General features: G+C 41.8%; 1 protein-coding gene across 5 annotated transcripts in view; it reads left to right on the top strand.

Moving 5' to 3' along the window:
• The window catches only part of LOC138648963 (serine/threonine-protein kinase Nek11-like), a 247,426-nt gene that overhangs the window by 217,369 nt on the left and 6,495 nt on the right, over window positions 1–23,562 (top strand). For 4 of the 5 annotated variants that reach the window (XM_069738970.1, XM_069738973.1, XM_069738974.1 and 1 more), the window contains one exon: window positions 1,475–1,562. In XM_069738970.1, coding sequence (XP_069595071.1) covers window positions 1,475–1,562 — 88 coding nt within the window. The remainder of the gene's footprint in view (window positions 1–1,474; window positions 1,563–23,562) is intronic. The other variant, XM_069738971.1, reaches the window with a different exon arrangement.

Below are 23,562 nucleotides of genomic sequence, written 5' to 3'. Positions count from 1 at the left end.
ATAGTGAGTGCAGCTCTGGGGTATAATACAGGATGTAACTCAGGATCAGTAATGTAATGTATGTACACAGTGACTGCACCAGCAGAATACTGAGTGCAGCTCTGGAGTATAATACAGGATGTAACTCAGGATCAGTAATGTATGTACACAGTGACTGCACCAGCAGAATAGTGAGTGCAGCTCTGGAGTATAATACAGGATGTAACTCAGGATCAGTAATGTAATGTATGTACACAGTGACTTCACTAGCAGAATAGTGAGTGCAGCTCTGGGGTATAATACATGATGTAACCCAGGATTAGTAATATAATGTATGTACACAGTGACTGCACCAGCAGAATGGTGAGTGCAGCTCTGGGGTATAACGCAGGATATAACTCAGGATCAGTAATGTAATGTATGTACACAGTGACTGCACCAGCAGAATAGTGAGTGCAGCTCTGGGGTATAATACAGGATGTAACTCAGGATCAGTAATGTAATGTATGTACACAGTGACTGCACCAGCAGAATAGTGAGTGCAGCTCTGGGGTATAATACAGGATGTAACTCAGGATCAGTAATGTAATGTATGTACACAGTGACTGCACCAGCAGAATAGTGAGTGCAGCTCTGGGGTATAATACAGGATGTAACTCAGGATCAGTAATGTATGTACACAGTGACTGCACCAGCAGAATAGTGAGTGCAGCTCTGGGGTATAATACAGGATGTAACGCAGGATCAGTAATGTAATGTATGTACACAGTGACTGCACCAGCAGAATAGTGAGTGCAGCTCTGGGGTATAATACAGGATGTAACTCAGGATCAGTAATGTAATGTATGTACACAGTGACTGCACCAGCAGAATAGTGAGTGCAGCTCTGGGGTATAATACAGGATGTAACTCAGGATCAGTAATGTATGTACACAGTGACTGCACCAGCAGAATAGTGAGTGCAGCTCTGGGGTATAATACAGGATGTAACGCAGGATCAGTAATGTAATGTATGTACACAGTGACTGCACCAGCAGAATAGTGAGTGCAGCTCTGGGGTATAATACAGGATGTAACTCAGGATCAGTAATGTAATGTATGTACACAGTGACTGCACCAGCAGAATAGTGAGTGCAGCTCTGGGGTATAATACAGGATGTAACTCAGGATCAGTAATGTATGTACACAGTGACTGCACCAGCAGAATAGTGAGTGCAGCTCTGGGGTATAATACAGGATGTAACGCAGGATCAGTAATGTAATGTATGTACACAGTGACTGCACCAGCAGAATAGTGAGTGCAGCTCTGGGGTATAAGTACAGGATGTAACTCAGGATCAGTACAGGGTAAGTTCTGTAATGTATGTGGATTTTAAGTCCTGGTTCACATTTCTAATTTTGTCATTTATATTTAGTCCTCGGAGGCCTCTGTAAGTGTCGTCTTTTTCTCGCCGCATCGTACTGTTATCTGAACTATGCTTTCTCCTCCTCTCAGCAGCTGAAATTCAGGATTTGGTTCCTCAGGACTCGGAGGACACAATTGTTTCTGTCAGCAGCGAGCAGGAAATTGCGCTGCTCAGAAAGTAAGTATCAGTGTGGACGACGAGGAGGGAATCAAAGGAACAAAGTAGGAAAGACAAGAATGGCGTATTTGCCCCACAGGGGCCTGTGTGCGGAGCAGATTAGCTGCCCTTGTACAGGAGACGGATCAGCAGAAATACACAGAAGCGCACAGTCAGCAGAAAATGAATGTAACAAGCAAATAGAGCGATAAAGCCACAATACGTCTGATATTACTGAGCATCTTATGTAAATTGCATACAGATTCCATCTACAAAGAGCACAACTTAAATGAGTTGTCCACCCTTAGAGACATTTTTACATTTAAATGCATGTATTTTGGGCTACAAATCATTTTTGCAATTGGGTTTCATTACAGGTTTTGTTCCGTTTTGCTTTTTTTTTGTTGCATGTTCAACTTTCATGTCATAAATTAGCTGAAAAAGACTCCGAAAAATTCATAAAACAGTTAGAAACTGTCCTATTGGATCGTCAGAATGAGCTCACCGATGGAATCTCAGTTAACTCATTCTGCAGTCACCAGTAGACAGCACAACACACAGATTTATAGTTGTCAATGCTTTCTCTTATGTTATTCCCACAGTTTTCCTGAGTATTCCAGTTTTTGTTTTTTAAAAATCTGACATGCGGTTCCAGAGATATGGACCTTTTTATTCAGTGTTTATTTTTATGGTCTTTACTAAATGGGCGTGTACACAAGTCCTGATCTGCATAATTAGCCACTCCTCCACGTAAAGATAATAAAAATGAGCACCAAATAAAAAAGACCTGTGTCTCTGAAACCATATGGCGGATTTCTAAAAAACAAAAACCGTAATACTCAGAGGAGCAGCAGGAATGATATAAGAGCAAAAAGTGGCCACTTTTGAATTGGTGACCAGTCCCCCTTAAAGGGGTTGTCCAATGTACTAAAGTGCTTTTTTAATTAATAGATAATGGAAAAAGCTCATCTACATAGTCTGGCACAAGCCTTCCCTTTAAGTAAAAACATTTGCTAAAACAGACATGTCAAGTAACAAAATATGTATTTATTAGGAGATAAATATGTCTCCAGAATAAGGTAATCCTTAGAATCTAATGACTGTACCTGAATCTACTAAATGGTACCCCCCCCCCCCCAAACAGGGGCTAAAAGAATAGTTTGACTCCCCTTAAATTCCAAGAAGCCAAAATAATCTTCGTTCATGTAAGTCAGGGCAGGTCGGACTCACATGGCTCTATAATAGGGGGAGGTAAACTCTTTAGGGTTGTGCGCCAGATCCCTTTAAGAGGAAATTGCAATATTTGATTATATCTGATACAAGGAATGTTTTTTCTTAGTTGAGTCTCCATCCAAGACATGTCCAAAGACCACCACAAGGTGTATGGACTAGGGCAATGTTGATGAGAGGACCCCTTTAAGAATGTTCTAATATGGTGCAGATATGGGATCATTAGCAGAAGTGCATCCTCGGCAGTGCGCTCTTCTAAGTCACAATGACCCTGGTGATATCAATTCTTGAACAGCTGAAAGTTGGATGAGTGTTCTGCCTTTCAACAAAGGACGATAAACTTTCATTTGTCTGTAAGATCTGTCCCGGTGATTTTTTTTTAAACGAGCACAGGTGTACGGAGATGTGACAAGATGCCAGCGTGAGGCATCACTCTCTGTGCCTGGAAATGAGCAGCTGCCTTCCCAGTGTGCAGGATATTTCCGGAGCAGCAAAATAATTATGGAGTTTTACAAAGAAACCTGAAAGTTGCACTTGTTGTCTTTTTTTTTATTAAAGTGGCACAAAACTAGAAAAGAAAGAAGTCAAGAGAATGCAAAAAAAAAAACAACCCAAAACACAGCAATACTTGATCCGGAAAGTCATGGAGTAAACTGCCTGCAGAGGTTTTTTTTTTCCTGGAGAAACGGGACTTATCTAAAACAAGTGGCAAAGTTTAACGTTTATCCCAACCAGAGCCGAAAAGTTCAAACCCCATTCATTTCAAGAATTAGTAAAGTAGGAAAATGTTTTCTATTCTAACCTCAGCCACCAAAATTAAAGACGGCAGAGTTCATAGAGCAAAAAAAACCCTCTTTATTTTAAATCATTAAAAACATGATTAACGGGCAAAAGGATCCTAGGAGTCAGGCCCACACGTTTCAAATTGTAAGGTTCCTAATCAATTCATTTCAGGTCAATCGTACATCCATCAGTACTCCCTTAGATGACCGCCTAAATTGTGAAATGATGAGACTTAATGTCTCAGCTTTGCACTTTTACTAGCAATCACCATAAATATTGAATTCTGGAGCATCTATTTTTCTCTTCATACTGTACATTTCCTGGGGGAATAACAGAAGCAAAAAAAAAGCAACGTTCTGTGATAAAATGTTCCAGAATTTTTATTTTATGAGAAATGACATGATTTTAAAGTAATTTAGTTACTAGGTCAAAATTGATCAGTTTTTGTTCTTATTTTATTCCCGTTGCTTCCCTGAGCATCCCAATGTTTTTCTTTTTTAAATCCGCCAAATGGTTCCTGAGATATCGACCTTTTTATTTAGTACTAATTGTATTATCTTTACAAAGGGGGGCGTGTCTCACTGGGTTCTCTAGTGGGGCGTGTCTCAGACTGCTCTGCATATTTACCCTATGAGCCACACCCACAGAAAGAAAAGGCACTAAATAAAAAGGCCCATATCTCTTAAACCGTAAGGCGGATTTTAAAAAGAGAAAAAACGAAATACTCAAGGAAACAGCGAGAATACAATAATAGAAAAAAATGCCTATTTTTGAACTGATGACAAGTCCCCTTTAAGAAATAGTGCATGAATAAAATTAGCTCAGTTGAAATGTGTCGGCAATTTACTGGAAATCCCTGCAGAATATCAGGGCAGACAGTGCATTGTCCCAGCTCTGCTGTCAAGGCTTTATATTAAAGAACAATTATAGAAAGTGGACGGGAAAGTGCAGGAGGTTACTATGGAGACATTCGGGCTTTCTTCCTGTGGCAGAATGGTTAAATAAAGGTCCTGAGCAGAGCCCAACTGTGAAGCAACAGGTGCTGTACAGTAGAGGAAGCTGCAGACATTTCAGATGGAAGAAAAAAAAACAAAGCCCTGCTCTAATCGTCCAAATCTGAGCGTCGCCACAAAAATCAGGGGTGACATTCCTCTTATTTGAGATGCATATTAAAGGGGTTGTCACCTTTAATTAAGTCCATCTCATACTGAACCTGGCTGTCATGCTACTGTGGGGAATAGACAATATAGCACCCTAGAAGGAAGCCGCAATGGTACTAACTTGGGGAGATATACACCTAGAGTTAGGGTATGTTCACATGGAGGTCTTTTAGCTTGTTTTTACAGCAGATATCTCTCCAGAATCCATATAAGGCCTGTTTCACACATCCTGATACTTTCGGTAATGGAGGAACCGGTACTGGAGATATCCGTGACCGTGTGTGTAATATTTGTGGCACACGTGTGGCAACCGTGTGCCACCCGTGTGCTGCATTAGTTAGTGGCGCACGGCGTAGGGTGCTGAAAACAGCTCTCATCATTCCCTGCTCTGCCGGCGATCAAAGTGAGCAAGGGAGAATGATGAGAGTTATATTCAACTGATAACAGCGACACCAGTTGGCGGCTGATGGCACTATTACTCCCATTAGCCTACACCTGCTGCCGCTAATAACAATTAGAGCAGGCGCCACCTGCGCTATAAGTAAATAAAAAAATACAGCGTGGGTTCCCCTGTATTTTCTATAACCAGCTCAGCAAAACTGACAGCTGGGGGCAACCCTCAGCTGTCAGCATTAGCATGGCTTGTTATCAAGAATACAGGGGTCCCCACGCTGTTTTTTTTTTTAAATTATTTAAAGAAATAATTTTAAAAATCAGCGTGGGGTTCCCCCCATTTTGTACAACCAGCCTTGCTAAAGTGGACAACTGGGGGCTGGTAGTCTCAGGCTGGTAAGGGGCCTTGGATATTGACCCCCCCAGCCTAAACATATCAGCCCACAGCTGCCCAGAAAAGGCACATCTATTAGATGCACCAATTCTAGTGCTTTGCCTGGCTCTTCTCACTTGCCCTGTAGGGATGGCAAGTGGGGTTCATATTTGTGGTAATCCATGTCTGGAGGATAAATAGTTTTCAACTTGGACGGTGCCAAGATGCGACCATCCAGGCTGAGAACCACTGGTGAATGAACTGCTGCGAGCGCAGCATCAGTGACCGGCAGTGACATTATCGAGGTTACTGCTGGTCACTGAGGCTACGTTTCCAGCCGGGCTGAACTGCAGTGAGCTCAGCACTGTCCAAGTTGAAAACTATTTATCCTCCAGACATGGATTACGACGTGGGACAGAACGTCGGACAGGCGATGGATGTTGTTGTTTTTTTTTTTGTTGTTTTATTACAGGAGACGAGGGATTCAATTCAATGGACATTAGGTGAGTATAACTGTGTTTGTTAATTTTAAATAAAAATGTGTTTTGTTTTATTTCTAATAAAATACTTTATTCTGGCTTTGTGTTTATTTACCAGCTATAGTATTAGTAATGGAGAGGTGTCTTATAGACGCCTCTCCATTACTAAGCCATGGGCTTGATGTCACCAGACAATACAAAGGTGACATCAACCACACAAATATGAACTCCACTTGCCACTGCTACAGGGCAAGTGGGAAGAGCCGGGCAAAGCGCCGGAATTGGCGTATCTAATAGATGTGCATTTTCTGGGCAGCTGCAGGCTGCTATTTTTAGGCTGGGGGAACAATATCCCCATACCAGCCCGAGAATACCAGCCCCCAGCTATCTGCTTTAGCAAGGCTGGTTGTCAAAAATGGGGAGGAACCCCACACCGTTTTTAAAATTATTTATTTAAATAAATAAAAAAATTGAAGTGGGGACCCCTCTATTCTTGATAACCAGCGGACAGCTAATAGTTGTGAGTTTTGCCTGACTGGTTATAGAAAATACAGGGGAACCCATGCCGGATATTTATTTATGGCGCAGGAACCATCTGATGAATACTCCCATCATCCGCTCCTGCTGTCACTGTTATTAGTTGCAGTAGGCTTAGGCTGATGGTAGTAATAGTCCCATCAGCCGCTGCCTGCTCTCATTGTTATCACTGGAATATAACTCTCATTATTCTCCTCTGATCACTGGCAGAGCAAGGGAGAATGATGAGAGCCGTCTTCAGCACCTGGTGCCAGAGAACAGCGCTTACTGTACGGCATTGATCCTCCCATTTTGAATAAGAAAATGCGCCTGTGGCGCCAATCATGTTAATTCTTTGGCACGTTTTCCACTTGTAAATCATGGAAAAATGTCACTTGATCCTCTGCTAAAAGCCAGATTTAAAAGACACATGATTTTTGGCACAGTTGTGTAAGAGCACTTGGTTTTTGGCGTTGTTTTGATGCATTTTTTAAGATTGTTTAGTGATACATTTCTACTTATACTTTTCTACTTATAAAACGGGGATTAAGGCACATATCCAGTGCAAAAACTCACCAAAACCCTCAATTAAATTCACTTGAAAATTTCATGTTTTGTCCTGATTTATAGGCAGAAAATGAGCCAAAGAATAGACATGACATAAAAAAAATGCATGGAAAAATATAGATGCAGCATGTCCACTATAGGCACATTTTATCCTTGAAACCTTGAAATGAATTGGAAGGTTTTTGCTATAATCATATTTTTTTATGTCGATATTGCGGCAGAATCCATTCTAAAAACCCCATTATAAACTCCATCTAAACATACCTTTATAATACAGAAAGTTCCTAAATTGGGTATCCCGGTAAAGACATAAAAAGGGGGTCTCCACTTACCAAATACCAGTGACCTGACTGCTGAGGCCGAGGCTACATAGCCAAATAACTGGTGGTCAGGCAGATTCAGTCACGTATGGCTTTTTTTTCCTTCTATCAGGATGGCGTCCCACTTTTAGAAGGGTTCTCATAAATCAGCTGAGAGGAGCTCAGAAAAAGACAGATAAAACAGTTAGAAACTCTCCTATTGGACCATCAGAACAAGCTCACTGACAGATTCTCACTTAACTCATTCTGCAGCCAGCAATAAACAATGCAGCACAGGGGCAATAAAAAGCAAACGGTGCAAAATTTTTAATGAAACCCAATTACAAAAATTATTTTTAACATGTATTTAAGTAAGAAAACAAAATTACGGTATATCCAAAGGTGGAACCCCCATAAATCAAATATTGATGGATTATAACCAATTACTCCACCGCCTGGACACAGATCGGATCTCATAGAGGAGTATGTAACATCTTCAGTATGTTACCGGATATTCTGAAGATAAGACGGATCCATACAATACTGCGCTATAAATCAGAATTTTATCGGCGTCCTCGCCCCTTGGTGCATTGTGAGTGATGCTGTGACCTCTCGGGCTTGATTTCATGCTGTAGCGCCTGCCGGTTAACATCCCTAAATATACACTTTCTAAATTCGGTGTAATCCAAGACCCCCGGCGCTGCTTCCTGCCTCATCAGTTTAGCCCCAGTCTTTCTGTAGCAGAAGAAGGAAAAAAAAATTGTAGAAATTAAACAGAGATTTTTGCAAAGCGGATGGAATATCAGCAAGAGGATTAGGAAAAGGTAATAAGTGTTTATTTGAGGAAATTGCAGTGAAAGGAAGCTGTGAACACAAACTATGCCGACCTTTTCTTTTTTACTTAAATGCATGTATTTCAGGCTAAAAAAAAAAATTCCTCAACTGATTGATGATCACAGACCACATCAAAGTTGAGTGTGCAGCTAAACAAGGAGCTTGTAAAAGCCAAACGGTGATATATTATTTGTTAAACCCTGTGTTGCTCCTTGTATCGCTGGCTGCAGAATGAGTTGACTGAGAATCTGTCAGTGAGCTGGATAGAATAGTTTGTAGGTTTTCTGAGTTCCTCTCCATTGATTTATGTCCACAGACCACATCAAAGTTGAATGTGCAGCAAAATAAATATGCCTATAAAAGTAAAAGGGTGCAAATTTTTTTTAATGAAACCCAATTGCAAAAATGATTTTAAGCCCCACATGTGTATTTATGTAAAGCAAAAAATGCACTTTTGTGCTGAAAGACATCAGAAATAATGAATTGTATGACCAATCATGGAGCGGCGTCCAAGGTGCTGAAATGCACACAAAAATAGGGCTATCACTGCGGAGCTGTCCGCGGTGCTGCAGGACGGAGCACATTAGGAAGCTCTGTCCAAGGGGCTGAAATATGAAAAATCCTGATACTTTACCAGGAGCGTCCGTGGACTCAGACGCTGTGCGCACTGCAGAATCAGTCCAGTCGCAGGTACATGATGGTTAGGTGAAGTTTTGGGGCTTCCACGTAAGATATTTTATTTGCATAGGGTGTATATGAATAAATGCAGAATTTTTCCAAGTCAACATCTGCCCCTTAAAGGAGTTGTCCATCTTTGGAGACATTTCTTTTTTTTTTTTAGTTTTACTTAAATTAATGTATTTGGGGGATAAATTTTACAATTGGGTTTATATTAAAAATTTGCACCGTTTGGCTTTTACAGGATCTTTGTTTCCCGGTACAATGAACTTGGATGTGGTCTGTGGTCATAAATCAGCTGAGAAGGGCTCAGAATAAGACAGATAAGGGAGTTTCGAACTCTCTGTCAGAACCAGCTCACTGATGGATTCTCAGTTTACTTATTCCACAGCAAGCGTTTGACATCGCAGCGCAGAGGCTATAAAAGGCAAATGGTGTAAAAATATTTAAAGAAAACCACTTGAAAAAATACATGCATTTAAGTAAAAAAAAAAAATGAAAAATTGTCCCCAAAGGGGTTTTCTAAGTTTGGAAAACCTCTCTTTCCTGTCTGCAGTTTGTTTGTTGTTTGTTTAAAAAAAATGGGCATGACTCACTGTCCCCAGGTCCAGCACAGAGTCTCTCCTGGTGTCTGTTATTGTCTGCAGCGCTGCAGGCAATCAGTGAGCTCAGTGACTCTAGGCAGCTCAACGACTTGGACAGAACCGCTGAGCTCGCTGGTTGGCTGCAGCACCGTTGATGTGCAGACAATCGGCAGTGGAGAGTCAGCGCTGGACCTGGGGAGGATGAGCGAGGAACAGTTTTGTTTTGTTTTCTGGGGGGGGGGGGTGATGCCTCTGAACAAAATAGTGTAGTGTAGTGTAATCCGCCCCATAATTGGAGTAGGAACAACAATGGTAAGTACAGGTAATTTTTGTAATTGTGAGCAGAGGGGGAATTCAGATATATCCGTCGTCCATCCGGCTACATCAGTTGTGCCCAACATGGAACTCGCTGCAGTTAAGAGATGCAACAATGGAGGAGAAATTCTGAATGAAACACACAGATTATTGGTTTCTAGAGCCTTGATTTCCGCTAATTAGAAGATGGAGGCGCCTACGGCGCCAGTCATTGATTTCTTTGTAAAAGCCGACATAATGAAGCGAAATCTGTGTCAGCGGCTCCGTTTTATTTTCTGATCCTCCACACACGCTGACTATAAAAGGGCAAATCTTTTGTGGTTTTACACATCCCCCAAGCTCCTATTGTGCGGAGAAAATATAACGATTCCACCCTTAGGATCTGCTGTGGATGAGTAATATTTGAGTTTGGATTTTTTTTTTAACCCTGGAAATTGCAAAACCTGGATAATGTCTAAAATTGAGTTTTCAGGGGACTTTTTGGTTTACCCTGAGTCCTGGTATTCATTAAGTGCATGGTGTGGCGGAGTAAGCCTGCAAATATTATCGTGGGGAGAACCTAATCTTTATTGAAGTCAGTGAGGTGAACGGAGTTCATCGGCTATGAAATCTGCTCACCTTATTCACGTCACTGCGAGACACTGATGCTATCACGTGCAGCTCAGTGTTTCTGCTGGCGGCCAGGCTGAACGCTTGCATCATGCCAACATTCAGTAATAGCATCTAGATGTAGCAGAGCTAGACTGGTTGAAGGACAAATGGATTATGTTCACGTCGGACAGGTGAGGAATATGGTGCTTTATTATTTTTGTTCTTTTACAGGGGACATGGTCATCGGTGGATTATGTTCTCGTCAAACAGGTGATTATAAGTTTGCTTTTTTATTTTTTACATTAAGTGGGTAAAAGAGGGGGAATATTTATTTCAAATAAAGGACTTTGGTCAGGCTGTGTTTTTTTTAACAATTTGACTATGAGGTTAGTAATGTAATCTGTTACTGACCCCTTGGCTTGATGGCAGCTGCTAATACAAAGCTGACATCAGCTCCAATATTATTACCCAACTTGCACCTTCCTAGCCTATTAATATCAGCTCACAGCTGTTTGCCTAGCCTTTGCTGGTTATTAATTATAGGGAGGCTCACTTTAGTTTTTGGGGAGGTCCCTCATTTTAATAACCAGTAAATGCTAAGTATACAGCTGTTAGGTGATATTAATAGTCCGGGAAGCTCCATATTTATTACCCCCTTCCCAGGCTATAAACATCAGCCCCCAGCTGTCGGCTTTCCTTCTGCTGGTTATTAAAATTTCAGGGACCCCACGCCTCTTTTTACTTTAGGTTATTTAATTAAATATATGAACATTAAATTACACATGCACTGCACTAGTTATATATCTCACTGATATCTTTATATCCGTCTATTCTATCTATTCTTTTCTGACGGGTCACACAGTGTTACTTTACTCGGCTGATAAAATGTCAGGTGCATAAAAGTAGGATGGCACACGAAAAAAATCGCAGATGAACAGGGACTCATAGATTAACATTAGTCAGAGTGCAATCTGATTTTTTTTTATCGGATTGCTCTGGTCCGTTTTTCTCACAGATGAGTTTGAGCCCTAATACTCACATTTCCCTTGCAGGGTTTGGAAAATAAGTTTGTTATTGGAAAAAGATGATATGGTCCCAGTCAGCTAGAAATGAAGGATAATAATAATTCACAGTCTTCAGTCTTGATGCCAGCATAGTTCTGTATATCATTGCAGTGGGAGAAATTATTTTTTATGGCTTCTTGAGTCTTGGGAAATTATACTCCATCACTATATGGCCTCTAGCTTGCGACTGTAGGTAATTACTTCATAAAATTCTGGTCTCTGACTGTAGGTAATTATTTCCCACTACACCATCTCCCTCAAATTTTGGAGCTTTGCAGGCATAACACAGCACAGCACCCCGCTCCATTTGGCATTTGGGTTCCTGGGATAGTTGAACATTTGTAGATTAGCACCACCATTTATATGCGAGTAATATATAGGCAATGCACATGTCCACCTTTTAACACTGCTATTTCAAGTCGATTTTAGATCCAATATCCTGGGCTGATTATATTTATTCAATTATACGGTACATACTTTTAGTTGTAATATTTTTTTTTTTAATTCTTTATATCCTATTACACATTTAATATAATAATTTAAAATTATACATAAAGAAGTAAATTACTAATATAAAATGAATATGTATAATTTTCATATTTATTTTATATTAGTAATTTACTTTATATATAATTTGAAATAATGCATGTTAAATGTGTAATATGATATAATGGAGTATAAATAAAAATATTAAAATAAACCAATACAAAATATATATATACATTTTATATATATATATATATATATATATATATATATATATATATATACAGTGGGGCAAAAAAGTATTTAGTCAGTCAGCAATAGTGCAAGTTCCACCACTTAAAAAGATGAGAGGCGTCTGTAATTTACATCATAGGTAGACCTCAACTATGGGAGACAAACTGAAAAAAAAAAATCCAGAAAATCACATTGTCTGTTTTTTTAACATTTTATTTGCATATTATGGTGGAAAATAAGTATTTGGTCAGAAACAAACAATCAAGATTTCTGGCTCTCACAGACCTGTAACTTCTTCTTTAAGAGTCTCCTCTTTCCTCCACTCATTACCTGTAGTAATGGCACCTGTTTAAACTTGTTATCAGTATAAAAAGACACCTGTGCACACCCTCAAACAGTCTGACTCCAAACTCCACTATGGTGAAGACCAAAGAGCTGTCAAAGGACACCAGAAACAAAATTGTAGCCCTGCACCAGGCTGGGAAGACTGAATCTGCAATAGCCAACCCTGCTTGGAGTGAAGAAATCAACAGTGGGAGCAATAATTAGAAAATGGAAGACATACAAGACCACTGATAATCTCCCTCGATCTGGGGCTCCACGCAAAATCCCACCCCGTGGGGTCAGAATGATCACAAGAACGGTGAGCAAAAATCCCAGAACCACGCGGGGGGACCTAGTGAATGAACTGCAGAGAGCTGGGACCAATGTAACAAGGCCTACCATAAGTAACACACTACGCCACCATGGACTCAGATCCTGCAGTGCCAGACGTGTCCCACTGCTTAAGCCAGTACATGTCCGGGCCCGTCTGAAGTTTGCTAGAGAGAATTTGGATGATCCAGAGGAGTTTTTGGAGAATGTCCTATGGTCTGATGAAACCAAACTGGAACTGTTTGGTAGAAACACAACTTGTCGTGTTTGGAGGAAAAAGAATACTGAGTTGCATCCATCAAACACCATACCTACTGTAAAGCATGGTGGTGGAAACATCATGCTTTGGGGCTGTTTCTCTGCAAAGGGGCCAGGATGACTGATCCGGGTACATGAAAGAATGAATGGGGCCATGTATCGTGAGATTTTGAGTGCAAACCTCCTTCCATCAGCAAGGGTATTGAAGATGAAACTGGCTGGGTCTTTCAACATGACAATGATCCAAAGCACACCGCCAGGGCAACGAAGGAGTGGCTTCGTAAGAAGCATTTCAAGGTCCTGGAGTGGCCTAGCCAGTCTCCAGATCTCAACCCTATAGAAAACCTTTGGAGGGAGTTGAAAGTCCGTGTTGCCAAGCGAAAAGCCAAAAACATCACTGGTCTAGAGGAGATCTGCATGGAGGAATGGGCCAACATACCAACAACAGTGTGTGGCAACCTTGTGAAGACTTACAGAAAACGTTTGACCTCTGTCATTGCCAACAAAGGATATATTACAAAGTATTGAGATGAAATTTTATTTCTGACCAAATACTTATTTTCCACCATAATATGCAAATAAAATGATAAAAAAAACAGACAATGTGATTTTCTGGATTTTTTTTTCTCAGTTTGTCTCCCATAGTTGAGGTCTACCTATGATGTAAATTACAGACGCCTCTCATCTTTTTAAGTGGTGGAACTTGCACTATTGCTGACTGACTAAATACTTTTTTGCCCCACTGTATATATATATAAATAAAATGTATATATATATTTTGTACTGTTTTATTTTAATATATATATGTGTATATATATATATACATATATATATAAATAAATATATATAATATATATATATATATATAATATTATTATTATATATTCTTGTTATATTGATCCCAACCGATCAGCTGCTATCCACTATCAATGTCCTCAGTATATTCAATATCAAAGTAGTGGACAAACCCTTGAATGGACCCCTAGGACATGCCATTACCTAGTATCACTTGGGGTCGACACTCCGGTCTGTCCTAGGGGGAGTTCCCAGCACTGCGCAGAGGCAGAGCAGCGATTATTTCCATCTGAAGATGGGTGGGGGTCTCATCATTTCCTGAGATGGGAATGTCCCTTTAAAGTTTACATATAAAAATTGGTCTCTGCCCTAGAAACTTTAGGAAATAATCAGTAATTAATATGAAGCATTAATTCTAAAAAAAATGCATTTCCGCCTCCTTTGCATATTTATACACGTAAGATTAATGGTAATTTATGCAAAATACTTTGCCGAAACAGTTGATATAGTATTTGAAAGATGGCTGCTTCCATTGTGAGATCGTAAAAGCAATTATAAGCGCTTCCTATTGTTTTTATTGTCTACGCAGCGGAGTATTTCCCTGTAATTGCGCCGTGTGTTGTTATGTGGGACTGAGACCCATAATCTGTTCATAGATGATTCACTTCAAGCTGCTAATAAAGCGATAAGTTGTATCAATGGAGTCGTAAGATTCTAAAATGAGCAGTAAAATAAGAATATCAGCAATCCTCGCTGATAAAACACGTGGCCATATAAAGACCTGAAGACCGTAGGATGCAGGGTATTGTATGATTGCAAGCTGGGATCAGTCATTAATGGCTTTTCTTCTCCTGAGCTCCCAGGGTGCGAGGACAGTAAGTAGAATCAGATGGCGGATCCCTTGGGTAAGCTCCCTGGGGGGGACGCCTGAGAATTATAGTGCTGCCTGCTTGTCACGAGTTATGGTTCTTATGCTGACAGAGGTAACTTGTACTTAGCTGCAAGGAAGGTTACAGAAAAACTCCAGGAGTGAGACACTGGGAGAGATTTATCAAAACTAGTGCAAGAGAAAAGTTTGCACCAGAGCAGCTAATTAGACTGCAGCAGTAATATTATTGCTTGCTATGGGAAACTTCTTTACTTTTCCCTTGCACTATGTAAACAATATAAGCAGATCCTTGGTTTTCACCCTGTAACTCTTGTACAGGACTTCGCAGCTGGGACTCCCAGGATGCTTCTGTAGAGCGAGCTAAAAAAAAATTACTAAATAAGCCGGGGTTAGTAGCTGAAAAAAGTTACTAAAGAATCCAGGTTTTAGTAGTTGAAAATGTTACTAAACAATCCGGGAGTTAGTAGCTGCAAAAAAGTTACCAAAGAATCCAGGTTTTAGTAGCTGAAAAATGTTACTAAACAAACAGGGGATTAGTAACTAAAAAAAGTTACTAAACTATCCGGGAGTTAGTAGCTGAAAAAGTTACTAAACAAGCCGGGGGTTAGTAGCTAAAAAAGTTACTAAACAATCCGGGAGTTAGTAGCTGAAAAAAGTTACTAAACAATCCGGGAGTTAGTAGCTGAAAAAAGTTACTAAACAATCTGGGAGTTAGTAGCTGAAAAAAGTTACTAAACAATCTGGGAGTTAGTAGCTGAAAAAAGTTACTAAACAATCCGGGAGTTAGTAGCTGAAAAAAGTTACTAAACAATCCGGGAGTTAGTAGCTGAAAAAAGTTACTAAACAATCCGGGAGTTAGTAGCTGAAAAAAGTTACTAAACAATCCCGGAGTTAGTAGCTGAAAAAAGTTACTAAACAAGCCGGGGGTTAGTAGCTAAAAAAGTTACTAAACAATCCAGGAGTTAATAGCTGAAAAAAGTTACTAAACAATCCGGGAGTTAGTAGCTGAAAAAAGTTACTAAACAATCTGGGGTTAGTAGCTGAAAAAAAGTAAATAAAAAGCAGCATCAGTAGCAGGGATAACTAGATAGACATAGAATAGGAGTCCAAGGGCAGAGTTTGGGAAAAGCTTGATAAAAATCCAGGCAGAACCATTAGGCACAGAAGGGACAAAACCAGAGCAGGAATCAAAGGGTATTCAAGAAGAGTAGCAAGGGCAAAATACGTAATATCAAAAATCTGCAAGAATATATATGGTTAAAGAAGACAGCAAACATAAAGGTGCCTAAACTGCACATTGGTAGCCAGACAATCAAACTGGTTAGGAATGATTAAGAGGCAGTCATCCTGACTGGGCAACCTTCACTGTCCAACATCTTTGTCAGTGATGCCAAGAATACCAGATCAGTGGGGACTGGTACAAAAGAAGGTTGGGGAACCTATTGATTCCAATTAGCACTTCTATTAAAAGTATGTACGTGTAATAGAAGTTCTGCAAATAAGAAATGGGATAAATTACTTTGCTTAAATATTGTGACAATTATGAGCCTGATTTTTTCCATTTCACTAACGCGTTTCGTAACCCTGTGTTTCTCATGTGATTAGTGACTTGTGTAATGAGTCAGCTTAAATCTGCCATTGTTATCTCTCCCATATGTTACCCTGGATGGCGCAGCGAGACCAGATAGTGTGCGCCGTCTGTTGTTTTCACACAATGTGTTTCCTCTCCTTGTCACATTTGGGATCTCATTATGTGTGTGCGTTTGTGTTTCTCACTGGACATGTGCTCTTTAACTCTTTAGTCTATTTTCGTGCATGTCGACATGTCCTTCGCCTTCTATCTACTGACTGATCCTTAGCGTCAGACCGATGGTGGTCCAACTTCTGCTGCACCAATCACCTAATTGTGGGGGCTGCGTTGGTCGTGGATAGTACTGCAGCTCTCTGACCTTGCAGTATCATTTATGGCCACTGCATGACGTGCAGAACTTTGCCATCTTTAGCGCGCCAAGGCCACTTTTATCAATTGATCGCTGGAGATATCAGGAGTCAAACCTCATATTGATGTCCAGTTCTTGCAAATAGTCATCAATACCAAAGACCCCTTTAAAAAGATTTATGAAATTAGATATTTATAGAGGCATCAATATCTCATTTGTTACGTCTGTCAGAGGTCACAGGCTCAAAATGGCTTCTTTGGACAGATTTCGCACAAGTCACTCTATCTGGCAGATCCTGGAGAAACACCGGCCTCTACCCTCTTCGGTGGAAGCAATCCAGTAGATAATGTTTTAAGTCCAGATCCCTGTGACGGGGTACAGGGATCTGGACTTAAAACATGATCTACTGGATTGCTTCCACCGAAGAGCTGCTGTCCAGAAGAGCGAAACTGAGGCAAGGGAATAGTCAGGTAGATAGGTCAGAATCAGGAGATCGGTGTTGGGAGAAAATAATAAAAAATGAGATTAGTCAAAAAGAAAGACGAAGTAAAAAAAAATCAGGAATATACACTGGAAGAATATCAAGGCACAATTTACACAAAAGCAGGTCAAAGTAAAACTGGCAGTGGACAGCAGGATTTCAGGAGCTTAAACAGCTTGCAGCCTCACCAAAACCACACAGCAGTTAATGCTATGTCTCCCAGTATGGATGAGGCTACAAGTCTCAAACTAGATCTGTCGCCTCGCAACACCTGCAACAAGACCGTGGTTCTGCCTGGCGACAGAAGCAGAGGCAGGAAGGGCAGGCACTGGTACAAATGTCACACCATTAAAATTGATTCTTGCATGTAGAATAGGTAATTGGGAGGCTTCTGTCACAGCACAGTTGTGGGATATCCCAGGGCCAGGGGCTTGTTCCCTATCCCTGCTCACTTCTGATGGTGAAGACGCCGGGGCCATGTGCCTTGCTGAGCTCCTAAATCAGCCCTTATCTGTCCCCTCCACCACCCAGGGAAGTGGGGAGTTGTAGTATATAAGTATACATAAACCAGAATAACAAAGGAAGACATACAGGGATAAATGAAAATACCAATTGTGAAGACACAGGGCTAGGTAGGTGGTATCATCCACTGATGCGATATCGCATAGACCAGGACTCATCCCACTGAACGCCCACTATCTTTTTCCGTTGGCATAATACTACTCAGACAACACAGGGTGAGGGTAAAACAATGGGGGAATATTTTAGTGAACCACCAAGCAGACAAATAAACATAAAGAACAGTCACAGCAAATACCCAAAATGGTGCAAATTGCAGAATCTCACCCATCCACTGACTCGCCGGAATTGGAGCAGCTGCGACTTCCAGGGCCAACTACACCCTCCTGGCTTCCCAAAACATATCCATGGGTTCAGTAATGATCAATGAAGCAGATCTGTATTCTTTCAGCTGTGGTCCCTTAAGCTGACATCCTGTAAAATGTGAAATCTGTGTTCATCTTGATGGAGCCATATTGTCTTGGCAGCTGCTCTGTCAAGTCACTCTGAATCTTTTTTGCAGAACAATAGAAATCCCTTTTTTAACTCTCATTGTTTGAGTACTTAATCAATCTGCATAGTTCGTCCTCTGTTTTGCAGGTCAACAAACTAGCTAGCCTGGTAATCAACATATTAACAAATTTATTGTTTAATTACCTTGCTTCCAAGATAACAGATGATAAGTTACAACAAACATCAACTCAAGAGTCAAGGTTAAAGGCTCAAATGAACAATAGTCTATGTTTCTTGACCAACCAAAGAAAGACACAAATTAAAAAGTTAACATAAAGATAATAGCGTATGCCTTCTGTCCAACTGAAAATAGACATCTGGATAACACCTGTTGTGAATTCTGTGGCTGAGTTCACTTCTGTGGTCACAAGTGGTATTGCAGTCTCTGGGCTTCCTCCCTCAGGTGTTTTGGTGAGCTCGTTGGCTGCCTTGCTATTTAGCTCCACCTGAGTCTGTCTTCCTTGCTCCTTGTCAATGTTCCAGTGTTGGATCTGAGCTACTGCATCTTTCCTTGGGCCTGCTGCTCTGCTAGATAAGTGCTTCTAGTTTGTTTTCTGTTTTTTCTGTCCAGCTTGCTATTAACTTTTGCTGGAAGCTCTGAGAAGCAAAGGGGTGCACCGCCGTGCTGTTAGTTCGGCACGGTGGGTCTTTTTGCCCCTTTGCGTGGTTTTCGTTTTAGGGTTTTTTGTAGACTGCATAGTTCTCTTTGCTATCCTCGCTCTGTCTAGAATATCGGGCCTCACTTTGCTGAATCTATTTCATTCCTACGTTTGTCTTTTCATCTTGCTAACAGTCATTATATGTGGGGGGCTGCCTATTCCTTTGGGGTATTTCTCTGAGGTAAGTCAGGCTTGTATTTCTATCTTCAGGCTAGTCAGCTCCTCAGGCAGTGCCGAGTTGCATAGGTAGTTGTTAGGCGCAATCCACTGCTGCTTATAGTTGTGTGAGGATAGATTAGGTACTGCAGTCTACAGAGATTCCACGTCTCAGAGCTTGTCCTATTGTTTTTGGTTATTGCCAGATCTCTGTATGTGCGCTGATTACTGCACGCTGTGTTGCCTGATTGCCAGCCATAACAGTACAAGGAGCCCCACCAATGATTCCCAATAGAGGGAAAAAAGAAATCCTGACATCATTTTTTTTTCTTAGCTCTGTCTTCAGTCTTTTTTTTCTCCTAGACATTAGAGTGCTTCAGGACACAGCTGTGGACATGGATATTCAGGCTCTGTGCTCCTCAATGGATAATCTCGTTGTAAATGTACAAAAGATTCAAGATACTATTGATCAGAAATCGATGCTAGAACCAAGAATTCCGATTCCTGATTTGTTTTTTGGTGACAGAACTAAGTTCCTGAGCTTCAGAAATAATTGTAAGCTATTTTTGGCCTTGAAACCTCATTCTTCTGGTAATCCTATTCAACAGGTTTTGATTATTATTTCTTTTTTGCGCGGCGACCCACAGGACTGGGCGTTTTCTCTTGCGCCAGGAGACCCTGCATTGAGTAGTGTCGATGCGTTTTTCCTGGCGCTCGGATTGCTTTACGATGAGCCTAATTCAGTGGATCAGGCTGAGAAAAATCTGCTGGCTTTATGCCAGGGTCAGGATGATATAGAAGTATATTGTCAGAAATTTAGAAAGTGGTCAGTACTCACTCTGTGGAATGAATCTGCACTAGCGGCTTTGTTCAGAAAGGGTCTCTCTGAAGCTCTTAAGGATGTAATGGTGGGATTTCCTATGCCTGCTGGTTTGAATGAGTCCATGTCCTTGGCCATTCAGATCGGTCGTCGCTTGCGCGAGCGTAAATCTGTGCACCATCTGGCGGTATTGTCTGAGAGTAAACCTGAGCCTATGCAGTGCGACAGGACTATGACTAAAGTAGAACGGCAAGAACACAGACGTCTGAACAGACTGTGTTTCTATTGTGGTGATTCTACTCATGCTATTTCTAATTGTCCTAAACGCACTAGGCGGTTCGATAGCTCTGCCGTTATTGGTACTGTACAGTCCAAATTCCTTTTGTCCATTACCTTAATGTGCTCTTTGTCATCGTATTCTGTCATGGCGTTTGTGGATTCAGGCGCTGCCCTGAATCTGATGGATTTGGATTATGCTAAACGTTGTGGATTTTTCTTGGAGCCTTTGCGGTGTCCTATTCCGTTGAGAGGAATTGATGCTACACCTTTGGCCAAGAATAAGCCTCAGTACTGGGCCCAGCTGACCATGTGCATGGCTCCTGCACATCAGGAAGTTATTCGCTTTCTGGTACTGCATAATTTGCATGATGTGGTCGTGTTGGGGTTGCCATGGCTACAAACCCATAATCCAGTATTGGATTGGAACTCTATGTCGGTAACCAGCTGGGGTTGTCAGGGAGTACATGGTGATATTCCATTTTTGTCTATTTCGTCATCCATTCCTTCTGACATCCCAGAGTTCTTGTCGGACTTTCAGGATGTATTTGAAGAGTCCAAGTCTGATGCCCTACCTCCGCATAGGAATTGTGATTGTGCTATCGATTTGATTCCTGGTAGTAAATTCCCTAAGGGTCGTTTATTTAATTTGTCCGTACCTGAACACACCGCTATGCGCAGTTATGTGAAGGAGTCCCTGGAGAAGGGACATATTCGCCCATCGTCGTCACCATTGGGAGCAGGGTTCTTTTTTGTAGCCAAGAAGGATGGTTCGCTAAGACCGTGTATTGATTACCGCCTTCTTAATAAGATCACTGTTAAGTTTCAGTATCCCTTGCCATTGATTTCTGACTTGTTTGCTCGGATTAAGGGGGCTAGTTGGTTCACCAAGATAGATCTTCGTGGTGCGTATAATCTGGTGAGAATCAGGCAAGGAGATGAATGGAAAACGGCATTTAATACGCCCGAGGGTCATTTTGAGTATCTGGTGATGCCGTTTGGACTTGCCAATGCTCCATCTGTTTTTCAGTCTTTTATGCATGACATTTTCCGTGAGTATCTGGATAAATTCTTGATTGTTTACTTGGATGACATTTTGATCTTCTCTGATGATTGGGAGTCTCATGTGAAGCAAGTCAGAATGGTTTTCCAGGTACTGCGTGCTAATTCCTTGTTCGTGAAGGGATCAAAGTGTCTCTTCGGTGTGCAGAAAGTTTCATTTTTGGGGTTCATCTTTTCCCCTTCTACTATCGAGATGGATCCGGTTAAGGTTCAGGCCATCCAGGATTGGACTCAGCCGACATCTCTAAAAAGTCTGCAGAAATTCCTGGGCTTTGCTAATTTTTATCGTCGCTTCATCTGTAATTTTTCTAGCATTGCCAGACCATTGACCGATTTGACCAAGAAGGGTGCTGATTTGGTTAATTGGTCTTCTGCTGCCGTGGAAGCTTTTCAGGAGTTGAAGCGTCGTTTCTGCTGTGCCCCTGTGTTGTGTCAACCTGATGTTTCTCTTCCGTTCCAGGTCGAGGTTGATGCTTCTGAGATTGGTGCAGGGGCGGTTTTGTCACAGAGAGGTTCTGGTTGCTCAGTGTTCAAACCATGCGCTTTCTTTTCCAGGAAATTTTCTGCTGCTGAGCGTAATTATGATGTGGGCAACCGAGAGTTGCTGGCCATGAAGTGGGCATTCGAGGAGTGGCGTCATTGGCTTGAGGGTGCTAAGCATCGCGTGGTGGTTTTGACTGATCATAAGAACCTTACTTATCTTGAGTCTGCCAAGCGCTTGAATCCTAGACAGGCCCGTTGGTCGTTATTTTTTGCTCGTTTTGATTTTGTGGTTTCATACCTTCCGGGCTCTAAAAATGTGAAGGCGGATGCTCTGTCTAGGAGTTTTGTGCCCGACTCTCCGGGGTTATCTGAGCCGGCGAGTATCCTCAAGGAAGGAGTCATTGTGTCTGCCATCTCCCCTGATTTGCGGAGAGTGTTGCAGAAATTTCAGGCTAATAAACCTGATCGTTGTCCGGCCGAGAAACTGTTCGTCCCTGATAGGTGGACTAGTAAAGTTATCTCTGAACTTCATTGTTCGGTGCTGGCCGGTCATCCAGGAATCTTTGGTACCAGGGAGTTGGTTGCTAGATCCTTCTGGTGGCCATCTCTGTCACGGGATGTGCGTGCTTTTGTGCAGTCCTGTGGAATTTGTGCTAGGGCTAAGCCCTGCTGTTCACGTGCCAGTGGGTTGCTTTTGCCCTTGCCGGTCCCGAAGAGGCCTTGGACACATATTTCGATGGATTTCATTTCTGACCTTCCCGTTTCTCAAAAAATGTCGGTCATTTGGGTGGTCTGTGATCGCTTTTCTAAAATGGTCCATCTGGTGCCCTTGGTTAAATTGCCTTCCTCCTCTGATTTGGTGCCTTTGTTCTTCCAGCATGTGGTTCGTTTACATGGCATTCCTGAGAATATTGTTTCTGACAGAGGTTCCCAGTTTGTCTCGAGGTTCTGGCGAGCCTTTTGTGGTAGGATGGGCATTGACCTATCTTTCTCCTCGGCCTTCCATCCTCAGACTAATGGCCAGACCGAACGAACCAATCAGACCTTGGAAACATATCTGAGATGTTTTGTTTCCGCTGACCAGGATGATTGGGTGTCATTTTTGCCGTTGGCTGAGTTCGCCCTTAATAATCGGGCCAGCTCGGCTACCTTGGTCTCTCCATTTTTCTGCAATTCTGGGTTCCATCCTCGTTTCTCTTCAGGACAGGTTGAGTCTTCGGACTGTCCTGGTGTGGATTCTGTGGTGGACAGGTTGCAGCAGATCTGGACTCAGGTGGTGGACAATTTGACCTTGTCCCAGGAGAAGGCTCAGCTTTTCGCTAATCGCAGACGCCGTGTGGGACCCCGACTTCGTGTTGGGGATCTGGTTTGGTTATCTTCTCGTCATATTCCTATGAAGGTTTCCTCTCCTAAATTTAAACCTCGTTTTATTGGTCCGTATAGGATTTCTGAGATTCTCAATCCGGTGTCTTTTCGTCTGACCCTCCCAGACTCCTTTTCCATACATAATGTATTCCATAGGTCGTTGTTGAGGAGATACGTGGCACCTATGGTTCCATCTGTGGAGCCTCCTGCCCCTGTTTTGGTGGAGGGGGAATTGGAGTATATTGTGGAGAAGATTTTGGATTCTCGTGTCTCTAGACGGAAACTCCAGTATCTGGTCAAATGGAAGGGTTATGCTCAGGAAGATAATTCCTGGGTTTTTGCCTCTGATGTCCATGCCCCAGATCTTGTTCGTGCCTTTCATGTGGCTCATCCTGGTCGGCCTGGGGGTTCTGGTGAGGGTTCGGTGACCCCTCCTCAAGGGGGGGGTACTGTTGTGAATTCTGTGGCTGAGTTCACTTCTGTGGTCACAAGTGGTATTGCAGTCTCTGGGCTTCCTCCCTCAGGT

Source organism: Ranitomeya imitator, chromosome 9, assembly GCF_032444005.1.
Source record: "Ranitomeya imitator isolate aRanImi1 chromosome 9, aRanImi1.pri, whole genome shotgun sequence".
Lineage (NCBI taxonomy): Eukaryota > Metazoa > Chordata > Amphibia > Anura > Dendrobatidae > Ranitomeya > Ranitomeya imitator.
The sequence above is the reverse complement of the archived record's forward strand: the minus strand, read 5'-3'. Positions and strand labels throughout refer to the sequence as shown.